We start from the raw sequence: 22,490 nt of genomic DNA, 5'->3' as shown, positions 1-22,490 counted from the left end.
GTGTCTGTACATAATTACTCACCACGTTTTAGGTACTCATTATTACAAATCTCTAATTAGCTAGCCACATGGCAGCACCTGAGTGTATTTAAGCATGTAGACATATTAAATCTGGCTGGCAATAAAAAATAGTAATTGTGTCCATTCTTGTATTACACCATGTACCCATCTTCTGATGGCTGCTTAATGGTGTCACGTCACAAAGCTCAAATCCTCACACACTGATTTCTTGAGCATGATGACTTAAGACAGCTCTGAAAGCATAAAGGTGGTCCAACCCAGTAACAGCAAAGTGTATGAGTATAAAAGATGCTTCAGAAAAGGTTCTTCTTGTTACATGTGGACAGATCCTTGGATACTGAGATCTAGTAAGTACAAGGATTTTATTCTAATTTAGTCAGTGCAACAGCAGCAACGGTTATAAAACCAACACTGGCAACATCTGTGATTCATGTTTAGGTTGTGAGAAGATGACGCTTTTGTCTTTTATTTCTCTGTGCCAAAGCTCCTGAGCTGTGAGCTACTTGTTGTCAAATAAAAGAAACTGGGGTAGTTTTTGTTGTGAGAAGATCATTTATAGCAAGAAGACTCCAGTGGGTTCATTTCTGCATTCGTCACAAGCACCAGGCAGGTACTCCCTCTGCCTAACTGTAACACGGACATGTGAGAACAATGTTTTGAGGACTCCTCTGATTGGAAAGACAAAGTTAAGACAGTAACAACAACATAAGATGCCCTTAAGATGACAGTTTGGTCAGGTGAAGCTTCCCACCTTTTTTCTTATAATCCAAACAGGTTTTTTTTTCTTTAAAAAAAAAAAAAAAAGGCCAAAAAATGTAAACATTGTTAAGAGAGACAACAAGAGAACAAAACAGCACCAGACACATACATATCAACAGAAGTAGAAAGGGGCTGAGTGAAGCAGCCGTCGAAGCCTTAGCACCAGTACTCATCCCTGCTGTCAGTCCAGCGGTGTGCAGATGAGAAGGCAATGTTGTACCAAAGTGAAGGCAGTGTTGCATTCAAGTAGGTACCAAAATATGAAACTCTTTCAGGCCTTTCAATGTCTACTGAGTTTTGCTGCTGAGATATAAGGAAGGACAGGATGAACAGTCACTTGTCATCATCCTCCACTCTCCCCCAGTCCTCCGAGTCCTCGCCCTCCACCTCTCCGTCGTCTTCCTCCACATAATCACCCCAAGTGTCATACTCGTCCCCGCCCTCGTCCTCCTCCTCCTCATCCTCTGGCAGATTTCCTCCATACAGTGGCTCATCCTCCTCGTCCTCTACTATCTCCATCTCCTCCATATCGTTCTCTTCCTCATCGCCCTCTTCTTCTTCGTCGTCGTCTTCTTCATTGTCATCTTCCACACCGTCCTCTTCCACACCGTCCACGTCCAACCCGCACACCTCCCCATCCTCCACCTCCCCGTCCTCTCTCTCTGCCTCAGAGGAGGCAGGAGTGGGGAGAGCTTTCTCGTCAGTTCTGCCCATGAGGTAGGACCTGCCAGAGGGGACGAAGCTTGAGGTAGCAGTCTTGGTGTTGATGTAGAGACGAGGAGGAGGCACTTGCCTCGATGAAGTCGCTTGGCTGGCCGGGGCAGAGACGGGAGCGGAAGGAGCCACTCGTCTGGTGACTGGGACGAAAGAAGGGGCGACGGGCGCATCAACAGCCCCGGGCCTCATGGAGGTCGTGTTGGGCATGTATTCACGTATCTCCCCTGGCTCTAGCGGGTCGGGCCCACAGGGGTCGTGCTCGCTGCAGGACAACTTGCCGTCCAGCTTGGAGATGAAGAGCATGCCTTCTCTGTGCTCCTTACAGTACGAGTTGGGGCACATCTCACAGAATGAAGCCGCCTCCTTGCCACATACGTCACACTGGTGCCATGGACACTCCCATCGGCCTGCAGGCAAATCAAATGTGGAATGAATACAATGAACATGCGCAAATAGTATGATTTTTGACTCACAAATAGCTAACAAAAATATAATAATTAACATTTCTCTTCAAGTTCACGTTCATCAAAACGACATTTTATTTTTGCCTTTTTTGGAGAACCTTCACCTCAGAAACCACCCAGTCACCTCTGTTTGCTCCATGCATGCTTGAGGATATTCAAACCCCCTGAGAGCTTGATGTAAAAAACGATTGGCTACACACGGCTATCATATTGTGTGCTCTCCTTAAAGTCTACTTGCCTGCAGGCCTCTTGGCCAGGTTGAGGCAGTCAGCATGATAGACCTTTGGGCAGCCCGGCTTCTTACAGGAAACTATCTGACCCCCGTCACCACAGCTGAAGCACTCATCTTCCCTCTCCTTGGTCACCTCTTGCTTGGTCTTCTTCTTCATAGTACCCTTCCGTTTTCCTTCCTTAGGTTTCATTTTCTCAGCTGCTGGCTGGTTCTATACGAGGACGAGGAACAGGAAGGTCACAAGGCAGCTCTTCTTGTAAGTGCGGTCATTTAACTGAAGGTAAAGTTGTGAATAAATATAAAAGTTTTACCTTTGGCCGGACACCCAGGAAACCACTACAGTTGGGTGCTCCACATTTACAGGCGGTCTTCCCATTGCCACGACACTCCAGGTTGTAGTTGAAAGTCAGCTCCTCACCTAAAGTAGTTGTTGCATTAGATCGGATGTGTAATTAAAATAATCTGGATGATCTTGTTCAATACAACCCTCCCCTCCTAAAAATTTAAAAAAAATTAAATAACCCCAAACAAAAAACAAACTATCAAACCTTTTGGGATGTCTTGTAAAGCAAACAGCCCCACTCTGGTGTCCCCATTCACAGTCCACTTCTGAGTCTCACAGTTTGGCTGGCAGCTGTGGTTCATGAAGCGAGCCTGGTTGCCTTTGGGCCCCGCGTCAATGATGCGATCCTGGAGTGGAAAAAAAAACGCAAATCAGTGTGGACACGTCATCCAATCTGCACTGTTAATCAAGCGTGCCGCGTTCAGGCTGCATCTGTTGGTATTTGACTCAGATACTTACTTTGTCCAGTGTAAGCATGTAGAAGTTGCAGATGTCATTCTCCTGAGCGTGCCTGATCCTGGCGCGGCATTCTTCTTCATCTATCACCTCGCCCACGTATTCACTGATAAAAGCTCCCTGGGAGAGACAAAAAGAGACGGAGAAACCGAGGAATGAGTAAAATGTGGTTACAGCTAAAGCGATCAATGCTGGCTTGATTCACTTCCGACCCACCTTCCTGATGTCCGAGAAGCCACGCAAACCCCAGCCGCAGGACAGAGTCCTGAAAATCTCCACAGGTGTGTACTGGCGCTTTGTGAAAGATTGATTTTGGCATCGGTCCCCTGCCGCGCACACCTGAGGGTGACACTCGTACATCAGCATACGGTTAATGCACTCAGAGTCGATGCCGCACGGGTTCTCGTCAAGCGCCTTGCAGTTACATCGTGGAACCTCCGAGAGGTCAGCGGTGATAATCTGCACCTTCCCAATCGGCCGGTTTACCTAAGAAACAGAGACAGGGGTGAGATTTTAACAGCACTCGTCAGTTAACTGCTCTGCTATTGGCTAGATGAGCACAGATGTACACACGGTACCCTAATGTGTCTGTATGGAGGAGGCTTCTTGTCATTCTTTCTGTCCTCCTGAAGCTGCTTCAGCTCCTTTTCTGCCTGAAGCTCTTTGAACCGCTCGGCCGCTTCGTTCAGTGCTACAAAGAGACACACGATCTTTACTATTAAACATGCACCTTACACCAAGAATCAAGATGCACTCAGCAACCTTAAGCACGCACCCTTTTTGTACACTGCATCTGCACCCTTGCCCATTTTTTCTATATTGTGAGTATCGCCCTCCATGTAGGGAAACACTCTGGCCTGGTATGTCCACACAAAATCTTTGGAGCCAAAGAACTGCACAGGGAACTCTCCCACCTCATGTTTCATCCTTAAGATGTTATTTGGGACCTCTTTGGTCAGGCAAACTTCAGCAGGCCACCACCTGAAGAGACACAGCGGGTTTCAGAAATACAAATATGGCTCCAGTAGTTGTTAGCCAGAGCCTCTGTGTGATTGCCAGTGTTGTTAACCTACCTGTAACGCCCCCACTTGACCCACAGGATGTCCTTAATACGGGGCTTCTTTCCAGCTTTGCAGTCGTTGCAGAACCAGCTACCCTGTGGCATCTCCATATTCAAGCATTCCCGATGGAAAGCAGCAGGACAGGCTTCACAGCACAGCAGACTGCCCCCTAGAAACGCAACCCATGAGTGATTAGGGAGCTTTTTTATAACACGCCATAATATGGCCTGCAACAGTCCGTAGTTATGTTTTGAACAGTGATTACAAGGTCACACGGGCCTGCAAATTTTCTTCTAAGTTGGTAAGGGAGAACAGTCCATATCACATGTACGGTAAGCATTTGTGAGGTAAAGCCAGCAAATAAACACCAAGCTGAATATTTATCATCAGCGGTAAGCTAATTCAGTAACTGACTTATTATAGTGCCACTACAAGTGACACTAATCAGTACAAATGTAGATACTCAGGACTAAATGAGGTGAGTCGGTGTATTTAAATGAGATCAGTGGCACTAATTTAAATCAGTGTCAGAAATAAGAGCATTAAACATTAACATGTGACTTCAGCAGTCAAACTGTGTGTTTTTATAGCTGCTGGGTTTCAGAGGCAGATTTGTGAGTAGAGACAAGAAACAGAAATACATTTATAGATCCATTTGCCAAGTGGGAGCATTTAAGTGGAAAATGGGAGAGAGCATAAAAATAATTTGGAGCGCATTATGTTGAATTGAATAATAAAGCCCGGCGCTGAACAGCTGCCTTTCTTTGTGTGTGTGTTTTTGTTTAACATTTGAACAGTGGAGACGGTCTGTTAAAAGCTCATGTTTTAATCCTGAACTCATTTTTACATATGCACACGCTACAAGACTGCGCTCACCTTCAGAGCAGACAAAGCACCAGCTAACGTTGATGTGCTCGTGGTTCTTGCAGCCTTTGCGAGGAGTGAAGTGGTTCGGACAGAGGAAGCTGTTGTTCGCCAGCACCAAGCTGCCCGCTGCCATGCAGTTGTCGTTGCCGTGATAGGCGACGGGACAGCGAACGCATCGAGCCAACCGACCTGAGAGGAAGTGAGAGGAAGCACGCCTTAATTCAGGCAAACAAAACAACACATACCATTTATGGAGCAATTTTAAAACCCTTTCACTCCAAATGTTGTCCCTGGATTTGGAACATAAGACTCAGTCTTACAGGATTATTAAGAGAGATCGTAGTACAAAGCACATGGAAGGAGTCACGTCAGTCCACTGAATTAAAACTCTGCATTACATGCCAAAATCCTGCACAGTCAGTATTTTATGAAGCCACTTTAAACTGCTAAAAATCAAGGATTATGATGTACACTTGGTACTGTAGGTGAGGCTGTAAGTGTCAAAAAATCTCAGTCTAAGTGCCTAATTTCACATGACACACGAGCAATGAATCACATACTCTAGTGTCAGCCTGTGCTTATGCAAAGACACCGAGTCATTCATAAGAAAAAGCTTAATCACAGAAACAAATCCTGATATCTCCAGGCATGAAATTCAAAGCCCTTAGATAATCCAGAGTTCAAAAGAGGCCATCAATATTCAAAGTAACAAGTGACATGCAAACAAAGACTGTGCATTTCCATTCATGAAGCCACCTTTTTATAGATGTTTACAATGACGCGCCTGTCTCGTCGAGTGTGCTCTTGACTCGGCTAGATGTTCTGAAAAGATGGTTTTTAACCGAGGAAAGAATTCTGCAATCATCCACTTCAGTCGTTCTCTTTAGTCCTCATGGTCCTTTTTTCTTGGTTGGGCAGTGCTCATAAGTGCGTTCCTTCTTTTTAAGAATAACCCAAGGTGTTGTTGATGCGCTCACTGCTAAAGTTTCTGCTATTTCTGCTATGAATCCAAGACTTCTTTTACTTGCATCAACACTTCTTTGGACTGGATGCAAATTTTTAATAATAAACCACGGTGAAAATGAAGGAATAACTATCAGCCAGCTGGAGATCTACTTTTAAGCACATTTTCGTGGGCTGTTTAAAAGCCACTTTAAGCTGCTCCCCTATTCACAAGGGTCTGGCCACAGCGGGTAGCTCCATGTGTGATTTGGCAAATTTGAACATCTGATGCTCTTCCTGAGCAACCACAAAATAGATTTTTGTCTCCTCCCGGGAAACAAATGACTGCAGTTACTAACCAGACTGATTCTAGTTGTTAAACCTTCCTAATTTCCTAATTAAAGGTAAAACACTACACTTTAAATAAATCTTTACTGCTCTATTTTTAATTCACTGTCCTGTTAAAAAACCTCACGTCACCTGGTTCAAGTCTTGCAAAAAACGACCCTGGTTTCAGCAAAATCTTAAAACATACTAACATAGAAGCATCTTGTGGTGTATGGTAGGCCTAACTTGGATGAGGAGAAAGTAGATGGCTGGTTGGATCAAAGCCAGCAGTGGCGCTCACCTTTAGAGCTGCAGATGTTGAGGGGATTGGTAATGTGGCAGGACAGGCACACATGCAGGGGGCAGCGGAAGCCTTTGTTGTGAGGCTGGGTGGCCGAGTAGGCCATTATACAGTCCGTGTGGTAGAATTTCCCACACAGCGGGATTATGCAGCGCTTCACCCCATCTCCGGACTTCTTACACACGAAGCACGCGTGAACGCCTGAGAGGATCATTAACAACCAGAAGAATTAAACTCAGGTATGCCGTAGCGTGCATTTTTTGTGCTTTCAGGCGTACCCACCAGCGTTGCATTCTCGACAGAGGAATTTTCCCTTCGGAGGCGCCGACAGGCCAATGCACTGTAGGTGAAAAGCTCCGTAACAGTGGCCTTCACACACCAACAGGTCTCCCGTCCTCTCACACACCTGCTCAAACACACGGAGGAAGTGGCCCGACTAATGATTTACTGCTCCCAAATACAGGGAATGCGCCACAAATCAGAAAATCTAGACTTTCTGATAGACTCCCTCTCACCTGACAGACACTCTCCTTCAAGGATGCAGCTCCTATTTTGCCTTTTACATCCACCTGTGAGGACAGACTGTCATTCCAGCCGGCCGGCAGCACCTACGGAGGTAGTCGTTAGTCAAGTGCTGCTCGTAAATGAAATACCACAGGTGGACGACCAATAACTCAGCAGCTTATCAGCACGACATACATACCTCGGCCTTGGGAGTTAGTGTTCCAGTGTTTTGTTTCTCCTCGGTGCTGCAGGCCTCCACCTCAGCCTCCTGCTTAGGGGTCTTGGATCCTTTGGGGCTTGGAGATCTGCTCTCTGGGGGCTTGGAGGCAGCAGAAGCAGCAGCAGGAGGAGAGGATGTGCTGAACATGGGCTTGTCGTTCTTCACAAATCCCAACTATCCAATATGATGAGATTTTTTTTATGATTAATTCTAGTATAATATTGTTTGGTGTTATACGAGAATCAGAGAAACCACATCACGAGGTTTTAGTACCTGTCTTTTCTTCACCAACACCTTCACCTCTGACGTAATTGCACTGTGACGTTTTTGCTCCTGTAGAACAAAAAAATACTTTCAGTGCTACTACAGAGCGCTCACAGAAAAAGCTTTTGTCCCCATCACAAACGCTCCTAGCTACCTAATGTCATCTCAGTTACCTTCTTCTTTGCAGGAGCAGCAGGCACCTCTTCTATGCTACAGTCCAGCACCTTGTGCGACAGCTTTCTCGGCCTCTTTCTTTCTTGGATTAACAATTCCGTCTCTGGAGTAAAACGATTCAGTATTGCATATTTTAAAATAGCGTCTAAGAGACAGGAAAAATAGTTGATGTTGTAAATACACCGGTTACGCTGTTAGCTTATTTACCTGGTTCAGGAGGTAGATCAGTTTCCTCTGGGGTGTCTGGGTCAAAGGGGGGCTGTGTCGTGACTGAAGCTACCGAAGGTGCTGCAGGAGAAAGCTCGTCCTGAGACGGACTCTTTTCCAACTGTGCCGGAGCCTCGGCGGGCTCGTCTGATGGAGAGGCTGGGGTAACAGTCTCTGACGTGATGCTGAGGTCGTGGAGTGCTGCAATCCCTGAAGTCTGCTGAATGTACACATTGACAACAAAGCACTGCTGAAATCCATCACATACGAGGTTTTAAACAAAACACGGGGCAATCGTTTCCGTGCACTGTGGCGGCAACATGTTCCAGCAACATGTAGCAGCCATAGCTGTTGTTTATCAAATTTGTTTCTACAATTATATCTTATTATCACTCAACCCAAAAAACCTTAAATGTCAAAACAATAGGCTGATGTATCAAGGCATAATCAGAATGATGTTATTGCCTGATTTGAAAGCAATTCACTTTATTTACTTTATTTAATTCTGGCAAAGTACATATGCTTTATGTCTACTGAGTGGGTAATTTTAGATGGGTCAACCGGATAAACAGAAACATCTGTCTTTTTAAAATGGGTGTGAATATACAGAAAAGCAAAAAGGCTACAGCTATACCTTATATTGTATGTGCACAATATATACAGGATGCACATTTCTTAAACATGCCTTTAAGGACAATATATGCTGTAAGCTAGAGGTTCTTAGGGACCGCTTCCAGGGAACAAAACTTTCCAAGGACCTCATAATCCTCACACCAATCCAGCTGGTTGGAGCTTAGCATCAGATGAGTATGTGAACGGGCTTAAATATTAACAGCTGGGAGTGATTTCATGACAGATTGTTTTCTATTGTCCCAGTGATAACGCGGGAGGGAGTTATGGACACAATCTGCTTGTTTTATTGGTGTAAATTGTTCCCATCTCTAAAGATTCACTTTTAAATGATACCGCACAAAATTCATGCTTTAAAGCATGAATTTTGCTTTAAAGCAGGCCCCTGTGGATATACTGCATGGAGCCTTAGGGTGTCAACAAACTCAACACTAAAGACTGTACAGGTAGCACTTGCGTTGTATTTATAGCTTGAAAGAGGCTGCTTACTTCCATTTTTATTGAAAGGAAAATGAATCATACATTTCTTACCATTTGGGAAGATTCTGACAAGTGCTTCTTTGATCTCTTTTTTGGGGCAAATATTTGTTCGTACTCCTCGGTCGACTCCAACAGACGTTTGGTGGGTTTCCGGAGGCGTTTGTTCTCTAAATAAAAATAGGAGAATAATAAATTATGTATCATTTACTTACTGATTTTACCAGCTCTGGAGATGAAGCTCAAAAGGAGCGCTTTGTCTTACCGGCTGAGCTGCTTCCGTCGGACAAATGCGAGTCGCTCTCCGTGCACTTCTCAGCCCCCGGTTCAAGATCTGGTGATGCCATCATCTCATCAGACACCTCACTCAGGAGTTCACCCTTCCTCTCGGCAGCCTCCTCAACCACCTGCCAGCGCTTCTTTGGAGCCAACATGGCTTCTGAGTTGTTATCGAGGTAGCTGGTGGAAGGATCGGCAGCAACAACAGGAACCGATCCAGAATCGGCCAAATCGGCATGGCCGCTAACAAACTCCCTGCCGTAAGCCATGTCGGCCAGGTCGGAGGAAAGGCCAGATATGCTAAGTTTAAGTTTGGCGGGTAATCTTTGTTTCCTACGTTGCTTTTCTGAGCTTCCAGGCGGAGTACGAACAGGAGAGTCTTCACAGTGGTTGGTGTCAGTTCCAGTGATGCCTTTAGTCCTAATCTTTGTCCTTTCCTCTGTCCTGTGGGGTATTGTGGATTTGCGTGACTTGCCATTTTCAAGTTTGACCCCATGAGTTAATCCCTCACAAGAACCATTGGGAGTGTCAACATCTGTGGAAGCAGGGATCACTAGGGGTTCCTCTTTGATTAGGGCAGGTGATGGCGGGATTGTCAGCGGTTTGCCTTCTTTTTCCCTGGTATCATGCAGGTCTTTCAGAAGCATCAGGAAAGTACTGAATTTATAATTGGAATCAGTACGAAATGCAGCAGTTTCAGAGTCACTGCTGTCCTCCTTTGCAAGAGATTTAAACTTTATTTCCTGGATATCTGGAAAGGAATCCATAGGTGACAGGGACAAGGACTGAGAAGTGGTTGTGATATCCCTGACAATGCTTTCTGTCTTAATCTTAACAGGTTGCAAAGTGGACTCAGTCGTGACCACACACTTGGACTTAATCCATGAGCCATTACGAATTAGCTTCTTATCAAGCTTCCTTGCACGCCTTTTTGGAGAGCTGTGGTTTACAGACAGTGATACACTGCAGGAGGATTCCCGAGTAGGAGACATTTCAGTGTTCATGGAAGCATTAGTAGGTGTATTAGCAGGAGACTCATCAGCAGAGGCTTCTGCTGAGAAGTGGCTCGTGGCCACTGCATCTTTGAAATCGGTCTCTTCCTCCGCCTGCAGAGCCCTCGTCATCAGGCCACTGCTGGCAGGAAGGTCCACCGAGGTCTTTTCACTTTCAACACAGCTGTCCAACCTCTGGCCAGAATTTGTGTTTTTTGATGTCCTTTTGTTTTTTAAGCTGCTAAATGAGTCTGCACCCCGGCTCACTTTTTCTGTACTCTTTTTAGCCTTTGTTGAACTTTTTTCTCTTTGGACCTCTATACTGTGTACTGGAGACAGCGCTGTGCGTTTCGGTCGATGCAGCATCGGAACTGAATCCAGGTCAGCATAAGGCGAGTCCTTCGGCTCTTCTTTCAGTGCACGCGGTGCTGTGTGAAGCTGGCCTGTGGAGGATTCCTTTGATCCACTAACTATATGACCAAATATGTCTGACAGACACTTCTTTTTCTTCTTCTGAGCTTTATTGTTATTGCCTTGATTTGTAGAGTTTTTGATGAGATGGTGCTCTTTTCCATTGGAGGCTGTAGAAGATGCTGGAGGTTCACTGGAGTCCACAGAGACAGACGGGCTCTTGTGTCCCTTCTCATTAGGGAGCGGGCTGGGTATACGTTCATCTCCTTTGACCGACACTGACAGCACAGTTTCACTTTTCCTTTGCCGACCCGGGAGCAGATACTCAGCTTCTGCTACACTGACTTTCCACGCAGTCAGCAAACTTTTGGGTATCTGCAGAGAAGTAATATAGTTACTGAAATATTGTTCACAGTGAGCAAACAAAAGATTTTCAAAGATTCACTTCACAAATTATACCGTATACTTGTAGTCTTTCTCCTTCTGCTTCCCTCGCCGCCTGAGAACAGGAAGGTCTTCAAACTGATGGCCTCCTTCAAAAGGTAGAATAACGTTCCCTGGGACCCAGGAAGACTCTATAATCTCGCCAATCGTTTCCAAGAAATACATCCGGCAAGGACGAGGACTGGGAACTGGATCAAAATGTTTTTTTAAAAAGAAGAAAGAGCAGTGTGAACTTTGACACACACTACAATGCCGTCAACAAACTATCAACAAAACAGTCAAGTTGTGTGAAACGGATTTGTGTCAAATAATCAGTATTTACATCAAATCTCACCTTTCATCTTAGTGTGAATCCCCTGGTCCAGGTCGCTTGTGACCTGACAGGGCCACCACGGCCGTCTGTTGAATTTTGCCCACACCAAATCCCCTTCCAAGTATTTCACTGCAGGAAGAGGCCTTTTCTTTGGGCTGTTGGACTAATCATTACAAGAAAAACACAATAATAAGTGATACAGAAAAAAAAATAATGCTGCATGTATCAAATCAAAATTCTTGTCACGTATAATGACAAGAATAGATGATATCCGCTTTTGAATTCTAATGGTGATGACAAAACATCACATTGATTGCTTTGCTGGCCTCAGATTTGAACTGTTTTCTACTCTTTTGGGTCAAATTTTAAAGCTTGGAAGATGGCGTACGTGCATATTGGTGGCTCAGGGTAGTTAAGCTATGCTTGATTATAACATAGCCACATAAACTTGTGTGGATTTGGTTGTACAGAAGTTGCAAAGTTTGTATCTCAAGAGTTTTATACTCACATTAGAGTTGGTGCCACCTGGTGAGATAAGTCCTGGGTCAACAGGGGAGAGAAGTTCACCATCACTGTCAGATTCCTCACCCAAACTCCACCCATCTCTCATGGAGATGTCTGGCAGCGCGCTGGGGCTTAGTGTAGGGTTGAGCTCAGATATAGTTTTGGACATTAGATTAAAGACTGTAGGTTTGTATGTTCTTTTATCCACCCCTGAGTCGCATGTGGTCTTACACTCTGTAACAGTTCGATCCTGACTCGGCTGTGGGGAGTGGCCAAAAGGCGCGAGTTCCTCGCCGCTGTCCCCCTCCTCATCGTCCCCCTTTACATCGCTGCTGTCGAATAGTGTGGACTCAAAATGCAGGCATCCGTTTGGAATGGGGGAACAGCGCTCGAAGCTGTCAGGACTGTGTAGGAAGAAACCATTTCTGCTCATGTCCGGCAGAGTCCCAACAGGCTCCATGTCATTGTTGCCTGGAGAAGGAGGCAACTGGACAGTTGGCGCCTCAAACTCATCATCGTCGTCGTCGCTAATTGGGCTTGCACAGAGCAAGTTGTTCCGAGGATGAAGGTCCCTTTCTGGGTCAGGTTTGTTGATCGCAGTGTTCAGGTCGTAGGGCCTCCTCAAAGAACTGTAGCTTTTAGATCGGTTAGTCTGATTGTACCCTAGTAAAGCGGGTTGTTTGAGGCTGGAGGATGGCAGCTGCACAGTTGATGACTGGTCTGATCCTCGCTTCACAATGCCACATTGGTTTCCATAGGAAGTGCTCACAGGGCCATTGTGGGGCCTCAGCTCTGGCGGGCCTGAGCCAAACACTGAGCCTACCCTAAGACCCGGTCTGTATGACTGCTTCATGTTGTCATGCCTACATCCTGTCAAATGAAACACAGGCAGGGTTAGACAAGGTAAACGTGCCATAGAAGTTTCTCTCTAAATACACTCCTGTGTGCTTATAGAGATGTGTAAACAAAGTGGCTTTTACAGTGATAAATATCAGAAGCATATCCATGAAGGTCCAGCCATGGCCAGTGCGCGCGTACACACACATACACAGGCACCCACACACACACACACACACACACGCCGATAAGCCGACATTGCATGGCCTCCATTCTAGAGGCCAGTCGTACGGCACAAGACAAAACACAGAAAACAACCGTGCTCACACACTTCATTCACAAACTATTAGAAAATAACAGCGCTTTGTCTGCTAAATGTGGGTCACCCCGGCGATCGCTGACTTGTACAGTCAATGGAGGAGCGCTGAAGCTGTAGTAGAGGAGGTGACACTGAGCCATCACAGAAACAGTCAGTGGCTCACACAAACAAGCTACAGCCGCACACCGACATAGGAAGCTACTATTAACTCACGAAAAAAAGGTCTGATCGGCACTACAAGTTCACCGCACTATCAACACGTGGAAAAAAAGGCGAAAAACCCACCGTTTGGAGGTCGGTCATCGCGAAGCCAGCAGCTGCTCTTTGATAATGTGGCACCAGGCGAGTGTTTCTCTCGGTTTGTGAAAGCAGATCTCCACAATCCCAGCTGCAGCAGCACTAGTAGTAGGCCAAGGCACGGCTCTCATTCTCGCTTCATCAGCGTCGGCCCTCTTAAAAAATGTCACCTTAAATAAAAAATAACAGCCGACTGCTCCATTACGCCGCAACGTCTTCAGTGAGCCACAACCGGTCCTGTAACAGCCACAGCAGTTTATTTACTACATGGTTATTATTATTATTTTTTGCCTGCTTGTCGATGTGCCCCTGGTTATGTTAAAACAAGCCCAGGCTGTGTGTTGGTGAGCAGTAACCAATCCGCAATGCTACCCAACCCCCCGTCTGTAGAGGGCCGTGACACTCACCCTCCGCGTGCACGCGTGCACACACTGGCGAGCACGGACGCACGACAAACACGCACGCTCACACGCGTGCACACCCAGGTGAAGTTTGCAGTAGTTATTGGTATGTAGTAATCGTAAATGAAGGCAACGGATTTCTAAGTAGTTTGTCCCGTTTCTGCTGTAACCCCCCTCCACCTTCAGTCCTATTGTTTAACTTTCCTAGTTGATGCAGGCCTGTGTGCGGGTGTGTGTGCCTGTGTGTGTGTAGGAGGAGAAAGATCGACCATATAGGAAAGAAGAAAAAAAAAGACTGCACACCGATAATAACCACACGGCCTTTCCGGTCAAATCACACTCTCCGCGCGCCATGTTGGCTCTCCACGGAGCGCTGACATGAGGAAACAGGCCGCCAGGCGCTCAGGAAAGCACGATCGAGAGTTGAGGCATTGAGCATATGAACGGGTTTCTTTCTTTTGGTTTCCTGTGATTAAAAAAAATCTGTCGGCGTCCGTTTTCAGCCCGCCGGCACGTAACTTTGATGGTTTGTTGCGTGTCTTGTTGCTCTAACTGAAGCAGATCCACAAACGCGCAAACTGAAACAGAGAAGCACAAAAGGCTCGCTGCAGTGGGCCAGTCCTCAGATCAAAGAGCGTGCAGTTACATGCCGACTTGTCAGCAGAGCAGCTACCCTCTGCCGGCTTTTAAAATGTTTAATATCATACACTGTGGTATGTTTATGTCTCCAAAGGCGGTGCACTTCTATATTTTGGTGAATTATCATGTACAGAACACAAAGATTGAAGACGCAGCTCACATCATGGCGGCTTCACCCAAAAAAACATGACCTATAGTTTTTTTAACCTCTTCTTCTGTCACGTACCTGGTAAGAACACGCCCAAAAAGTAAGATCATAAACGTCGGTACGCCCTAAATTAGTCTAACAAGGTGTAAATAAAGGTATTATGATAAAGTGAGTGTCATGTCACAGGACTCAAGCCCCCTTGTGTCCAGAGCAAGAATTACAAGTGACAGGAAACTGTGAAAAAGACGATTTCTTTCTTTTATTTTGGTTTCACATACAGGAAATCATTATTGTTATTACATATGCCACAAAGCATTAGTCGTTTCCCCCTCTACTGATCAGTCTAACATACATGCACAAGTGGGAGTGCTTATCGAGTGACTGTGGATATGGAAACAGGCTGTTACAATACATGATGCAAACTATATTTACAAAGCGCAGAAACAAAGGGGGTATTATGCTTTAAGCTTTACGAGTTTGAGTCAATAAAAACGTACTGCAGGGCTCCTGCTTTCCTGAATTGTATCACAAAATAAACCACATAATAGACAAGCGGACAAAACACAAAGGACGACTACATGGTTACATATTTATGCTCGGGAAAGATTTGGTTTCATTAAATTTTTTTTGTTCTAAAATGTATATGCATGTAGAAAATGTCACACAAACAAACATATTCATGTCTTAGAACAGAGTAAGAGAACATGTCACAATTCAGAGGAATACATCAGGGTTACTGAGGTCTGAACCACTAACTATACTGACTGGTGTCATTTCATGTGCATGCACCTCTGCCACACTGGAGCAACATATTTGTGATTCAGCTGTTTATTAGGAAAGGATGATGAGAATGCCAATCACTGTACAATGAAAACTTAGAACCACAGTAAATGATAAAACAAACAACTTTTTCTCCCAGCATACATGAAATGCCACAATTCCTTCTAGTCCTCTTCTTCATGCAACCAAATGTTTTTCAAACACTGGGGAAGCAGCTGCAGAATTTATCTCTGTGGTTTCATCCACTTTATTGCTACCGTGCTCACAAAGTTCTCTTTTCTCCATCATGGTGTATGGAAAAGATGAAACATCACAGCTAGTGAAGTCCAGCTTCTTGGGAGCACTGCAGTTGCTAAAGTCCAGCTTGCTGGTGCCGTCACATCCGAATTCTAGCTTCTTGAGGCGAGTGAGGCTCTTGATGCTGCCAGGTGGTCTCCCAGGGCTCACCTTATATCCTGCAGCTTTGGTGGTTCCAAGGGGCCTACCTGGGCTTGTCTTGAAACCGGCTGCTCTAGTTGTCCCAAGTGGACGTCCAGTACTTGTACGGTACCCAGCTAACTTTGTGGTCCCCGATGGCCTCCCTCTCCGCCCTGACTTCGCTGTGCCCTTCTTTCTCTTAGAGCCCTCAGGTCCTAGAGCTTCACCGGCTCTGATTCTCACAGCCTGTGGCTGGAAGTCATTCTGGGTGTCTTGTAACTGGCACGCCATGGCTTTGTGCATGCCCTGTGGCAAAGGGGCAAGGCCGGCGAGGGACAGCTGCAAACCAGGGTTTGTCGGAGAGGGGTAGAATTTGTTGGACTGTGTACTACATATATCAAAGTGGCTGCCTGGATGACAGTCCTCTGTTAGTGCACTCATGCAATAGTCACTGCTGCTGGTGGTCACTTGGTGCATCATTTTCTGTTGGGGTACATAGAAATACATGAGCTAGAAAAGCCACGTGTTTTACTGACAATCCAGTTTTTAGTAGCTGATTTCTAGTGGCTCAAACAGGCCTTTTTACCACTGCAACACAAAACAAACAAAGATAAGTGATGTCCGAAATAAACATGTTCAAACAGAGTCATAGTTTGCAAAAATGCACGGCATGCATAACAATAAATTTAAATGATTACTGGATTACTAGATCGCCGAACTACTCAAAGAGCGAAAGATGAACAGTTCGTACCTCATTTGTTGGTGGACGTTGGAGTGGAAAGGGTTAATTTCGACTCGTCTACACTTCCTCTCCCTGACGGCCACAACATCTTTGTGAAGGCGCTGCACAAACTACGCCCTGGCGTCTGCGAGTGTTGTCTCGAAGCGGGTCTGCTGCATATTTCAACGCTCAGTTAATCCTCTACGCAGAGGTTTGGATGAGAGTGGCAGCCATTTTCACCCAGAAAAAAAAAGAAAAGGAAAAAAAATTAAACCAGCAGACACCACTGCGCATGCGCAATAAAAGCGTTCAAGAAACGTAGGGACTGATTCGTGTGACGTAATGGGTTTCTGTAGAATCGGAAAAGTATCAAAAATGTATCTAGTAGTGAAGCATGGAACTGTGGTAGCCATGGAACCAAAATTGTATCAACAGCACAGCGGTAACTATGTAACTGACACACTGTCTTGAACCAACTGTACATTTATTAAAATGTAGTAATGACAATGTATCAACTAATCTGGCCTTGAGATCACTGGTCAGTATAATGGAAGCTGTGTATATGTGCTTTACAAAGACAACAAACATCAGCGATCGATTTTTTTTTGTTTTTATTAACATTTTAAGCACAAACACTGGATTTATAGGGCAACAACAGTGCTGGAACAGGTCAAAATCTACAATTTTCAAAGTTTCCCCTTCGCCAATGGTCGTCTTTGCAAAATTAAGTCCACAGGACTAAGTTTCCTTGATGAGCTTGGTCAGCTTCTGGATCTTTGTTTTGGTGGACATGTCCACGTACTTGTCTCCAATGCTGACGATCATGCCCCCCAGGATGGAAGGATCCGACTGTGAAGAGACAGGTCGATTGTTAGCCAACACATATGAACACGAGACTTCCCCTTACAAGACAATGATTTCTTGTTTCACAAGTTTCCATTTTTTTTTATTTTTTTTTTGGGGGGGGGGGGGAGGAATTAAAATAGTGGATTGTGCCGAGTTTAAAATCTCTTTGATATACAATTAAAGGCTTTTGCAGAGGACACAATGGACATTGGTTTTTAATCTATGAACATTTTAACTTGTCAACATCTCAGAGCCTTGCGGGGAAAAAAAGATGTAAGATGCTTTTCCATTTCCTGGAATTCACTATTTAAATGTTCATCTTACAGCCAATCATAATACAAACTCCTCTAGTTGATTATGTACATTTTTAAATTCGTATTTCTTTAATGAAAGTTTCCAGAAAATATTTGCTTCACTATGTAAATTATACAAATTGTTACATTTGTGCGCTTAAACATTATCTCACCAGTCTGAGATAAGACATGTTATGCAAGAAAATTAACTCCACATCTTAGAATTGACTAGTGCACAAAAAGAGTTTTCCCCTGAAGATGAAATTCATCAGCAAGATGGTTATGTGCAGATTTCTGGGACTGTGCATTAGAGTTGTACCTTTGTTTCCAGCTTGATAGTCTCACCCTTCTGAAGAAAGCCTTTAAGAGCTACTTTCAGCTCGGAGAGATTAGCTTCATCCAAAGGCTGCAATGGATAAACATTCATTATGAAGGTACAATATGTCTAAATCAATAATACTGCAATTGATAAAATAAATGATATATACAGCAGCAAATATTGCTTAAGTGATGTGACCTGTTTTCAGTATCTGAAAAAAATAATGTATGAACATATCTTGCATATACACCCATTTCATACCTGCGCAGTAGTGACGGAGCAGATCACCTCTCCACGGTGTGCACTCATCATCTTGCTGAAACCGTTAATAACATCCCCAGTTAAAGTAAGACGACCATTGTCAGCCAAAACATCTAAAGAGGGAGAGAAAAAAACACAATACATGTTTGAGCAAGATTCTCCACTTTTCTATCTGCTCAGAGCAAAGTGTAGCTTCTGTATTACATCAGCTTAAAGTAAATAGTATGGGATTTTGCCAAGTTCTTCCTAGTAACACTCATTTACCCTTAATCAAATCAAAGTTTACATCTATAGCACATTAACACAACTCAGGCTACGTCCACACTAGCCCGGATAGATATGAAAACGGCGTTTTCGTCTATAAACGCTCCGCATCCACACTAGCGTCTTCAGTCGTTTTCACAGAGTTGTGTGTCCACGTTGAAACGGCCGAAAACGCTTACGTTCCAGTCCTGCGCATGCGCAAAAGCAAGTGAGGATTAAAGAATTTGAAGAAAAGCTATCTGGAGCATGTACAAACTGATATTAATCTTTTTTTAGGGCTGTCAAAATTGAGAGCAATCAAAACAACTGCTGTATAATGCCCTCTGCTATCTTTGTTTAATTGGTCACATGACTGCATCACATGACTAAAATGCATCATCGTTTTAGAAAGTCTGCGTTTTTGAATGTCCACACTGCGACGGGACAGCTCCATTTTGAAATGTATGCGTTTTCAAAACGCTGCGTTTTCCCTTGGGAAAGCGCCATCCCAGTGTGGACAGGAGGCCAAAACGGAGAGAAAACGAAGCGTTTTCAAATGAAAACGCATTAGTGTGGACGTAGCCTCAGTTGAATAAGTGCTGCACAGGCTATGCAACATAGACATAATAGTCACAAAATCAACAACAAACATACACCAAAATACACAATACAACCATAAACCTCGATTAAAGGAGGAAAAAAATAATCAAACTGTCATATAAGTAAATAGGAATACAGAGTAAAATTTGCACAATAAAAACCTGGGAAAACCTGCTCAACTTAGACTGTAAACCAGTGAGAATAACCAGTTTCTTTTTCATCAGCGTTTTAAAATGATGGAGCGTCTGGGCAGCTCTTATGTGAAAAGGTAGATTGTTTCACAGATTAGGAGCTGCACCTGAAAAGGTTCTGCTGCCTCTTCTCTTTTAAGCCTGGATCTAGGAATGTTCAAGAGCAGCTGGTCCGTAGACCCCATAAAACACAGCTTGTGAATGTGGTCCAAACCTTATGGCTGTTGTGTCAAAGTATTTTCATATACATGTTATTTTCTTATAATCAACATACTTCTAGCTGCTCTGTTTTTTTCTCCAAGGGGGTTGCAACAGCAGATCTGTAATATGCAATTGAATTAATGTACGAATGAGGATTGTAGTAAGGAAGCCTTGTTAGAGTGTTCAAATAGGGTCGAATAGAGCTATGCAAAGAAAACACCCTTTAGGCTTCAGACCGATACTAAGCTTAACAAGATGGCTTTCTTTATGTTTTGATCAGAAAGAGGTTCCTAAACAATATTCAAACCAAATATGCCCAATTGGGCATTAAGAATAATGAACCATGTGAAATCTCAAGGACCTGCATGTATAAGTGCTCAAACCATCACACGACTACTTGCAACAGCATGTTCCTTACTTTGCGACCTTGGTAACATCATATCTGGAACGTGCTAGTGGACTGTTGTCTTTGAAAATGTAACAAAACTAGGTTCAAATGTATTGCATGTGTACACACCACACCACAAACACACACGATTAATGACACAGGGGTCCCAGCAGTAACACGGGTCTGTGATCACTCACTGATGAGGTTGACAGTGATGGGTGAAACCTTGGCCTTTGCAAGGGCATCGTTGAAGGTCTTCTGCTTGAGGCTGCGCTTCACATGAGGATTCATTACAACACTGTTCATTTTAGGGTCCTTGATCAGGGCCTGAAAAATAATGTAACAGCAAAAAAAAAAAAGTAAGTAAGTAAGTATTAGACGAAAGGTAGATGGTACCGAAACTGCTTGGATTATCAATATTTAATAATCAGGTCACTAATCTCATTATTAATTAAAAACCAAACAATATATTTAAACATCCTGCGATGTTATTTAAATATATCACAGTAATATGCACATAACCCTGTGATCAAATATTAAGTAAAGCATCATTTTCATCATTCAGTGGCAGCAACATTAAAAATAGTTTCCTTTTTTGTTGACTTACAGACACTTTTCCCAGCTCCTGCTCCACTTGGTCCAGTTTGTTCTGCTTACTGGCAGCTGAGAACAGAGCAGTGGCATAACGGCCCTCCACTCCATACACCTGGATGGGAGGCTACAAGGACATTTACAGGGATAAGGTACCTTAACACCCTGTCACAAATTACTGAAGAAGGTTATTGCACTGCACGTCACTCACCTTAACCAGTTTGGCTGCAGGTCTGATCACAGACGTGCTGAACTGGCGTGCCTGCAAAATAATATTTGTATGAAAATTAAAGCCTGAGCTGATGAATTATTAGCCCGCTTTGCACCGTTTACGTTTAACTCAGTTAGCTGGTTGGCTAACACATTAGCAGTCATTCAAGTGCAATGCCTCGTGTGAATTCTTTTTGAAAGTTCAGCGCTCATTTCTGCTCAGCATAATTAATAAAACTCACCAAAGAAGTTTTGGAAGATATGAAAACAAAACTGAGCCCTATTATAAAGGTTAAAATTTAAAAGAGATAACTGAATGTCATACCTGCTGTCCTAGCATGAATGCTGCCATTTTCTCCTACAGCTGTCCAGAGTAGAACGACCGACTGCGCATGTGTGCTTTAGAGGAAGGCGTCTTGCTGTGGGTAATGTAGTTCTTCCGGTGCAGTTCATCGTGAATAAGAGTCCCCAAAACAAGAAGCTGTTACGGAATTAAACAAGTTTGTTTTGTTTGTTTATATTATGTGTAGTAATTAATATTTTAAGCTATAGTAAATGTATATACCATCAAGGAAGTCTTTTTTGAGTATTAGGTGAAATATAGCATACTTCTCTTAAGATTTAAAGTAGGCAATAGCAAACAACAAAATACTTGTTTCGGATATGTCTGGTCACATTAACAGGCTAAAACCAGAGACTGTACATTAAAGATGGACAAAGCCACCATAGAACCACCCACTTTGTCTACCTCTAAAAACAGCTGCATTAGATTGTTGAAAACAACATGATGTTTATTTTATAAATTATGGTTGGGAGTATATGGACATTGACTGACATTTGGAAACAACCTCAAGTGGTCATTTAATAAACTGCAGTTGTTTCACTGCTTCACTTTTTTGCCCCAGATTTAGCTGCGTGACTAAAGGAAGAGGAAATGACTTAGAAAGTCTAACAACTAATTGGAACACAAAAACAGTGAGAAAAGGGAGCTGCTAGTTTTACATTTTAAAGCATACTTTGTGAGTTTAGTTATTTCTCATTAATTAGTGAATGCATTATATGAGTCCTATGAAGCCATTTTAATTTTAACATTTAAACAAGGTGACTCTATATGCTAAAATGCTGCATGGATAATTCCTTTTGTGTCCCGCTACCTTCTTGCTTTTCTTTTAAGAAAGACTAAAAAAGCAGTTTATTCATTTTTGTTTTTCTGGTTAAAATGTAAAATATTTACTACTGGGGGGAAAGTATGGAGTCACCCCTCATTTATTTATGTTTTTCTCCAAAGAAGCCAGACTTGTAAACTTCTTATTAAGTTTTAAAACATTGTTGAACAGTAGTTCTCCAGGCTAACTGGAGGACTTTGAAAGTTTTTCTTTGTACATTGGCTGCTTTTTCACTCATTTTCAGTCCTTGACTTGAATCTGGACATTTTCTGAAGAAGCAAGATGTTTGTTAAGGTAGTTAAGAAATAAAAATATGAATCGTTCAAGCATAAAAAGGCACCTAACTCAAGGAATGAACCAGTGTTGTGTCTAAACATAACAGAGAACTTACCAGAGAACCAATTTTAAATTGTGTGTTTAGCCAAAGTTAACACAGTTTGATAGAGTTAAAATAGCATTTTTGCACCAATTAGGTGATTACCAAAAAAGCATATCTTGGGATGGTGTCCTTAAAAATCTAAGGAAACCAGACAAGTGGAAGACAAAAAGAAGTGGGAAGCTTAATAAACTATCTACCTGATCTGACACCTGACTGGAGAGATGCATCTAGTCCTATATACATACAGTGGGGCAAAAAAGTATTTAGTCAGCCACCGATTGTGCAAGTTCCCCCACTTAAAATGATGACAGAGGTCAGTAATTTGCACCAGAGG

General features: G+C 43.6%; 3 protein-coding genes across 5 annotated transcripts; all 3 read right to left on the bottom strand.

Moving 5' to 3' along the window:
* Nucleotides 1–582: 582 nt before the first annotated feature.
* nsd1a (nuclear receptor binding SET domain protein 1a) lies at nt 583–13,996 on the bottom strand. 2 transcript variants are annotated; one of them, XM_005719798.1, is made up of 23 exons: nt 13,351–13,996; nt 11,914–12,779; nt 11,427–11,568; nt 11,108–11,280; nt 9,232–11,023; nt 9,021–9,136; nt 7,860–8,079; nt 7,652–7,755; nt 7,488–7,547; nt 7,194–7,388; nt 7,006–7,098; nt 6,773–6,896; nt 6,491–6,691; nt 4,930–5,109; nt 4,066–4,222; nt 3,768–3,973; nt 3,571–3,683; nt 3,209–3,478; nt 2,996–3,112; nt 2,742–2,883; nt 2,505–2,611; nt 2,200–2,404; nt 583–1,904 (listed from the first exon to the last, which is right to left on the bottom strand). In XM_005719798.1, the coding sequence occupies exons 2-23, from the start codon at nt 12,760–12,762 to the stop codon at nt 1,114–1,116; spliced, it is 6,357 nt and encodes a 2,118-aa protein (XP_005719855.1). In that variant the 5' UTR covers nt 12,763–12,779; nt 13,351–13,996; the 3' UTR covers nt 583–1,113. The 2 variants fall into 2 exon arrangements, with proteins under 2 accessions (XP_005719855.1, XP_005719856.1); XM_005719799.1 differs by having other exon boundaries at nt 7,860–8,076.
* Nucleotides 13,997–15,362: 1,366 nt separating this feature from the next.
* On the bottom strand, nt 15,363–16,764 carry LOC102200131 (UPF0461 protein C5orf24 homolog). 2 transcript variants are annotated; one of them, XM_013912889.1, is made up of 2 exons: nt 16,499–16,764; nt 15,363–16,335 (listed from the first exon to the last, which is right to left on the bottom strand). In XM_013912889.1, exon 2 carries the CDS (start codon nt 16,252–16,254, stop codon nt 15,508–15,510), a length of 747 nt encoding a protein of 248 aa, XP_013768343.1. In that variant the 5' UTR covers nt 16,255–16,335; nt 16,499–16,764; the 3' UTR covers nt 15,363–15,507. The 2 variants fall into 2 exon arrangements, with proteins under 2 accessions (XP_013768343.1, XP_005719854.1); XM_005719797.1 differs by having other exon boundaries at nt 15,363–16,230; nt 16,499–16,763.
* A 298-nt stretch (nt 16,765–17,062) lies between these two features.
* atp5po (ATP synthase peripheral stalk subunit OSCP) lies at nt 17,063–21,023 on the bottom strand. Its single transcript, XM_005719796.1, has 7 exons — nt 20,937–21,023; nt 20,613–20,663; nt 20,418–20,528; nt 20,008–20,137; nt 18,188–18,300; nt 17,927–18,013; nt 17,063–17,317 (listed from the first exon to the last, which is right to left on the bottom strand). Exons 1-7 carry the CDS (start codon nt 20,961–20,963, stop codon nt 17,207–17,209), a joined length of 630 nt encoding a protein of 209 aa, XP_005719853.1. The 5' UTR covers nt 20,964–21,023; the 3' UTR covers nt 17,063–17,206.
* Nucleotides 21,024–22,490: the final 1,467 nt, after the last annotated feature.

Source organism: Pundamilia nyererei, unplaced genomic scaffold, assembly GCF_000239375.1.
Source record: "Pundamilia nyererei isolate P.nyererei 1_Seehausen unplaced genomic scaffold, PunNye1.0 scaffold00001, whole genome shotgun sequence".
NCBI lineage: Eukaryota > Metazoa > Chordata > Actinopteri > Cichliformes > Cichlidae > Pundamilia > Pundamilia nyererei.
Note: the sequence above shows the minus strand (reverse complement) of the source record. Positions and strands in the feature narration are given on the sequence as shown.

Excerpts from the sequence above, each read along its gene's own strand:
- nsd1a (XM_005719798.1), bottom strand. The coding sequence starts at position 12,762 with ATGAAGCAGTCATACAGACCGGGTCTTAGGGTAGGCTCAGTGTTTGGC. Across the intron at positions 8,080-9,020 it reads TGTCAGAATCTTCCCAAATG|CAGACTTCAGGGATTGCAGC; the intron begins GTAAGAAATGTA and ends GTGTACATTCAG. Across the intron at positions 6,692-6,772 it reads CTGTCGAGAATGCAACGCTG|GCGTTCACGCGTGCTTCGTG; the intron begins GTGGGTACGCCT and ends TGATCCTCTCAG.
- LOC102200131 (XM_013912889.1), bottom strand. The coding sequence starts at position 16,254 with ATGTATTTCTATGTACCCCAACAGAAAATGATGCACCAAGTGACCACC.
- atp5po (XM_005719796.1), bottom strand. The coding sequence starts at position 20,963 with ATGGCAGCATTCATGCTAGGACAGCAG. Across the intron at positions 20,664-20,936 it reads CATTCATGCTAGGACAGCAG|GCACGCCAGTTCAGCACGTC; the intron begins GTATGACATTCA and ends ATTATTTTGCAG. Across the intron at positions 20,529-20,612 it reads CTGCAGCCAAACTGGTTAAG|CCTCCCATCCAGGTGTATGG; the intron begins GTGAGTGACGTG and ends ATGTCCTTGTAG.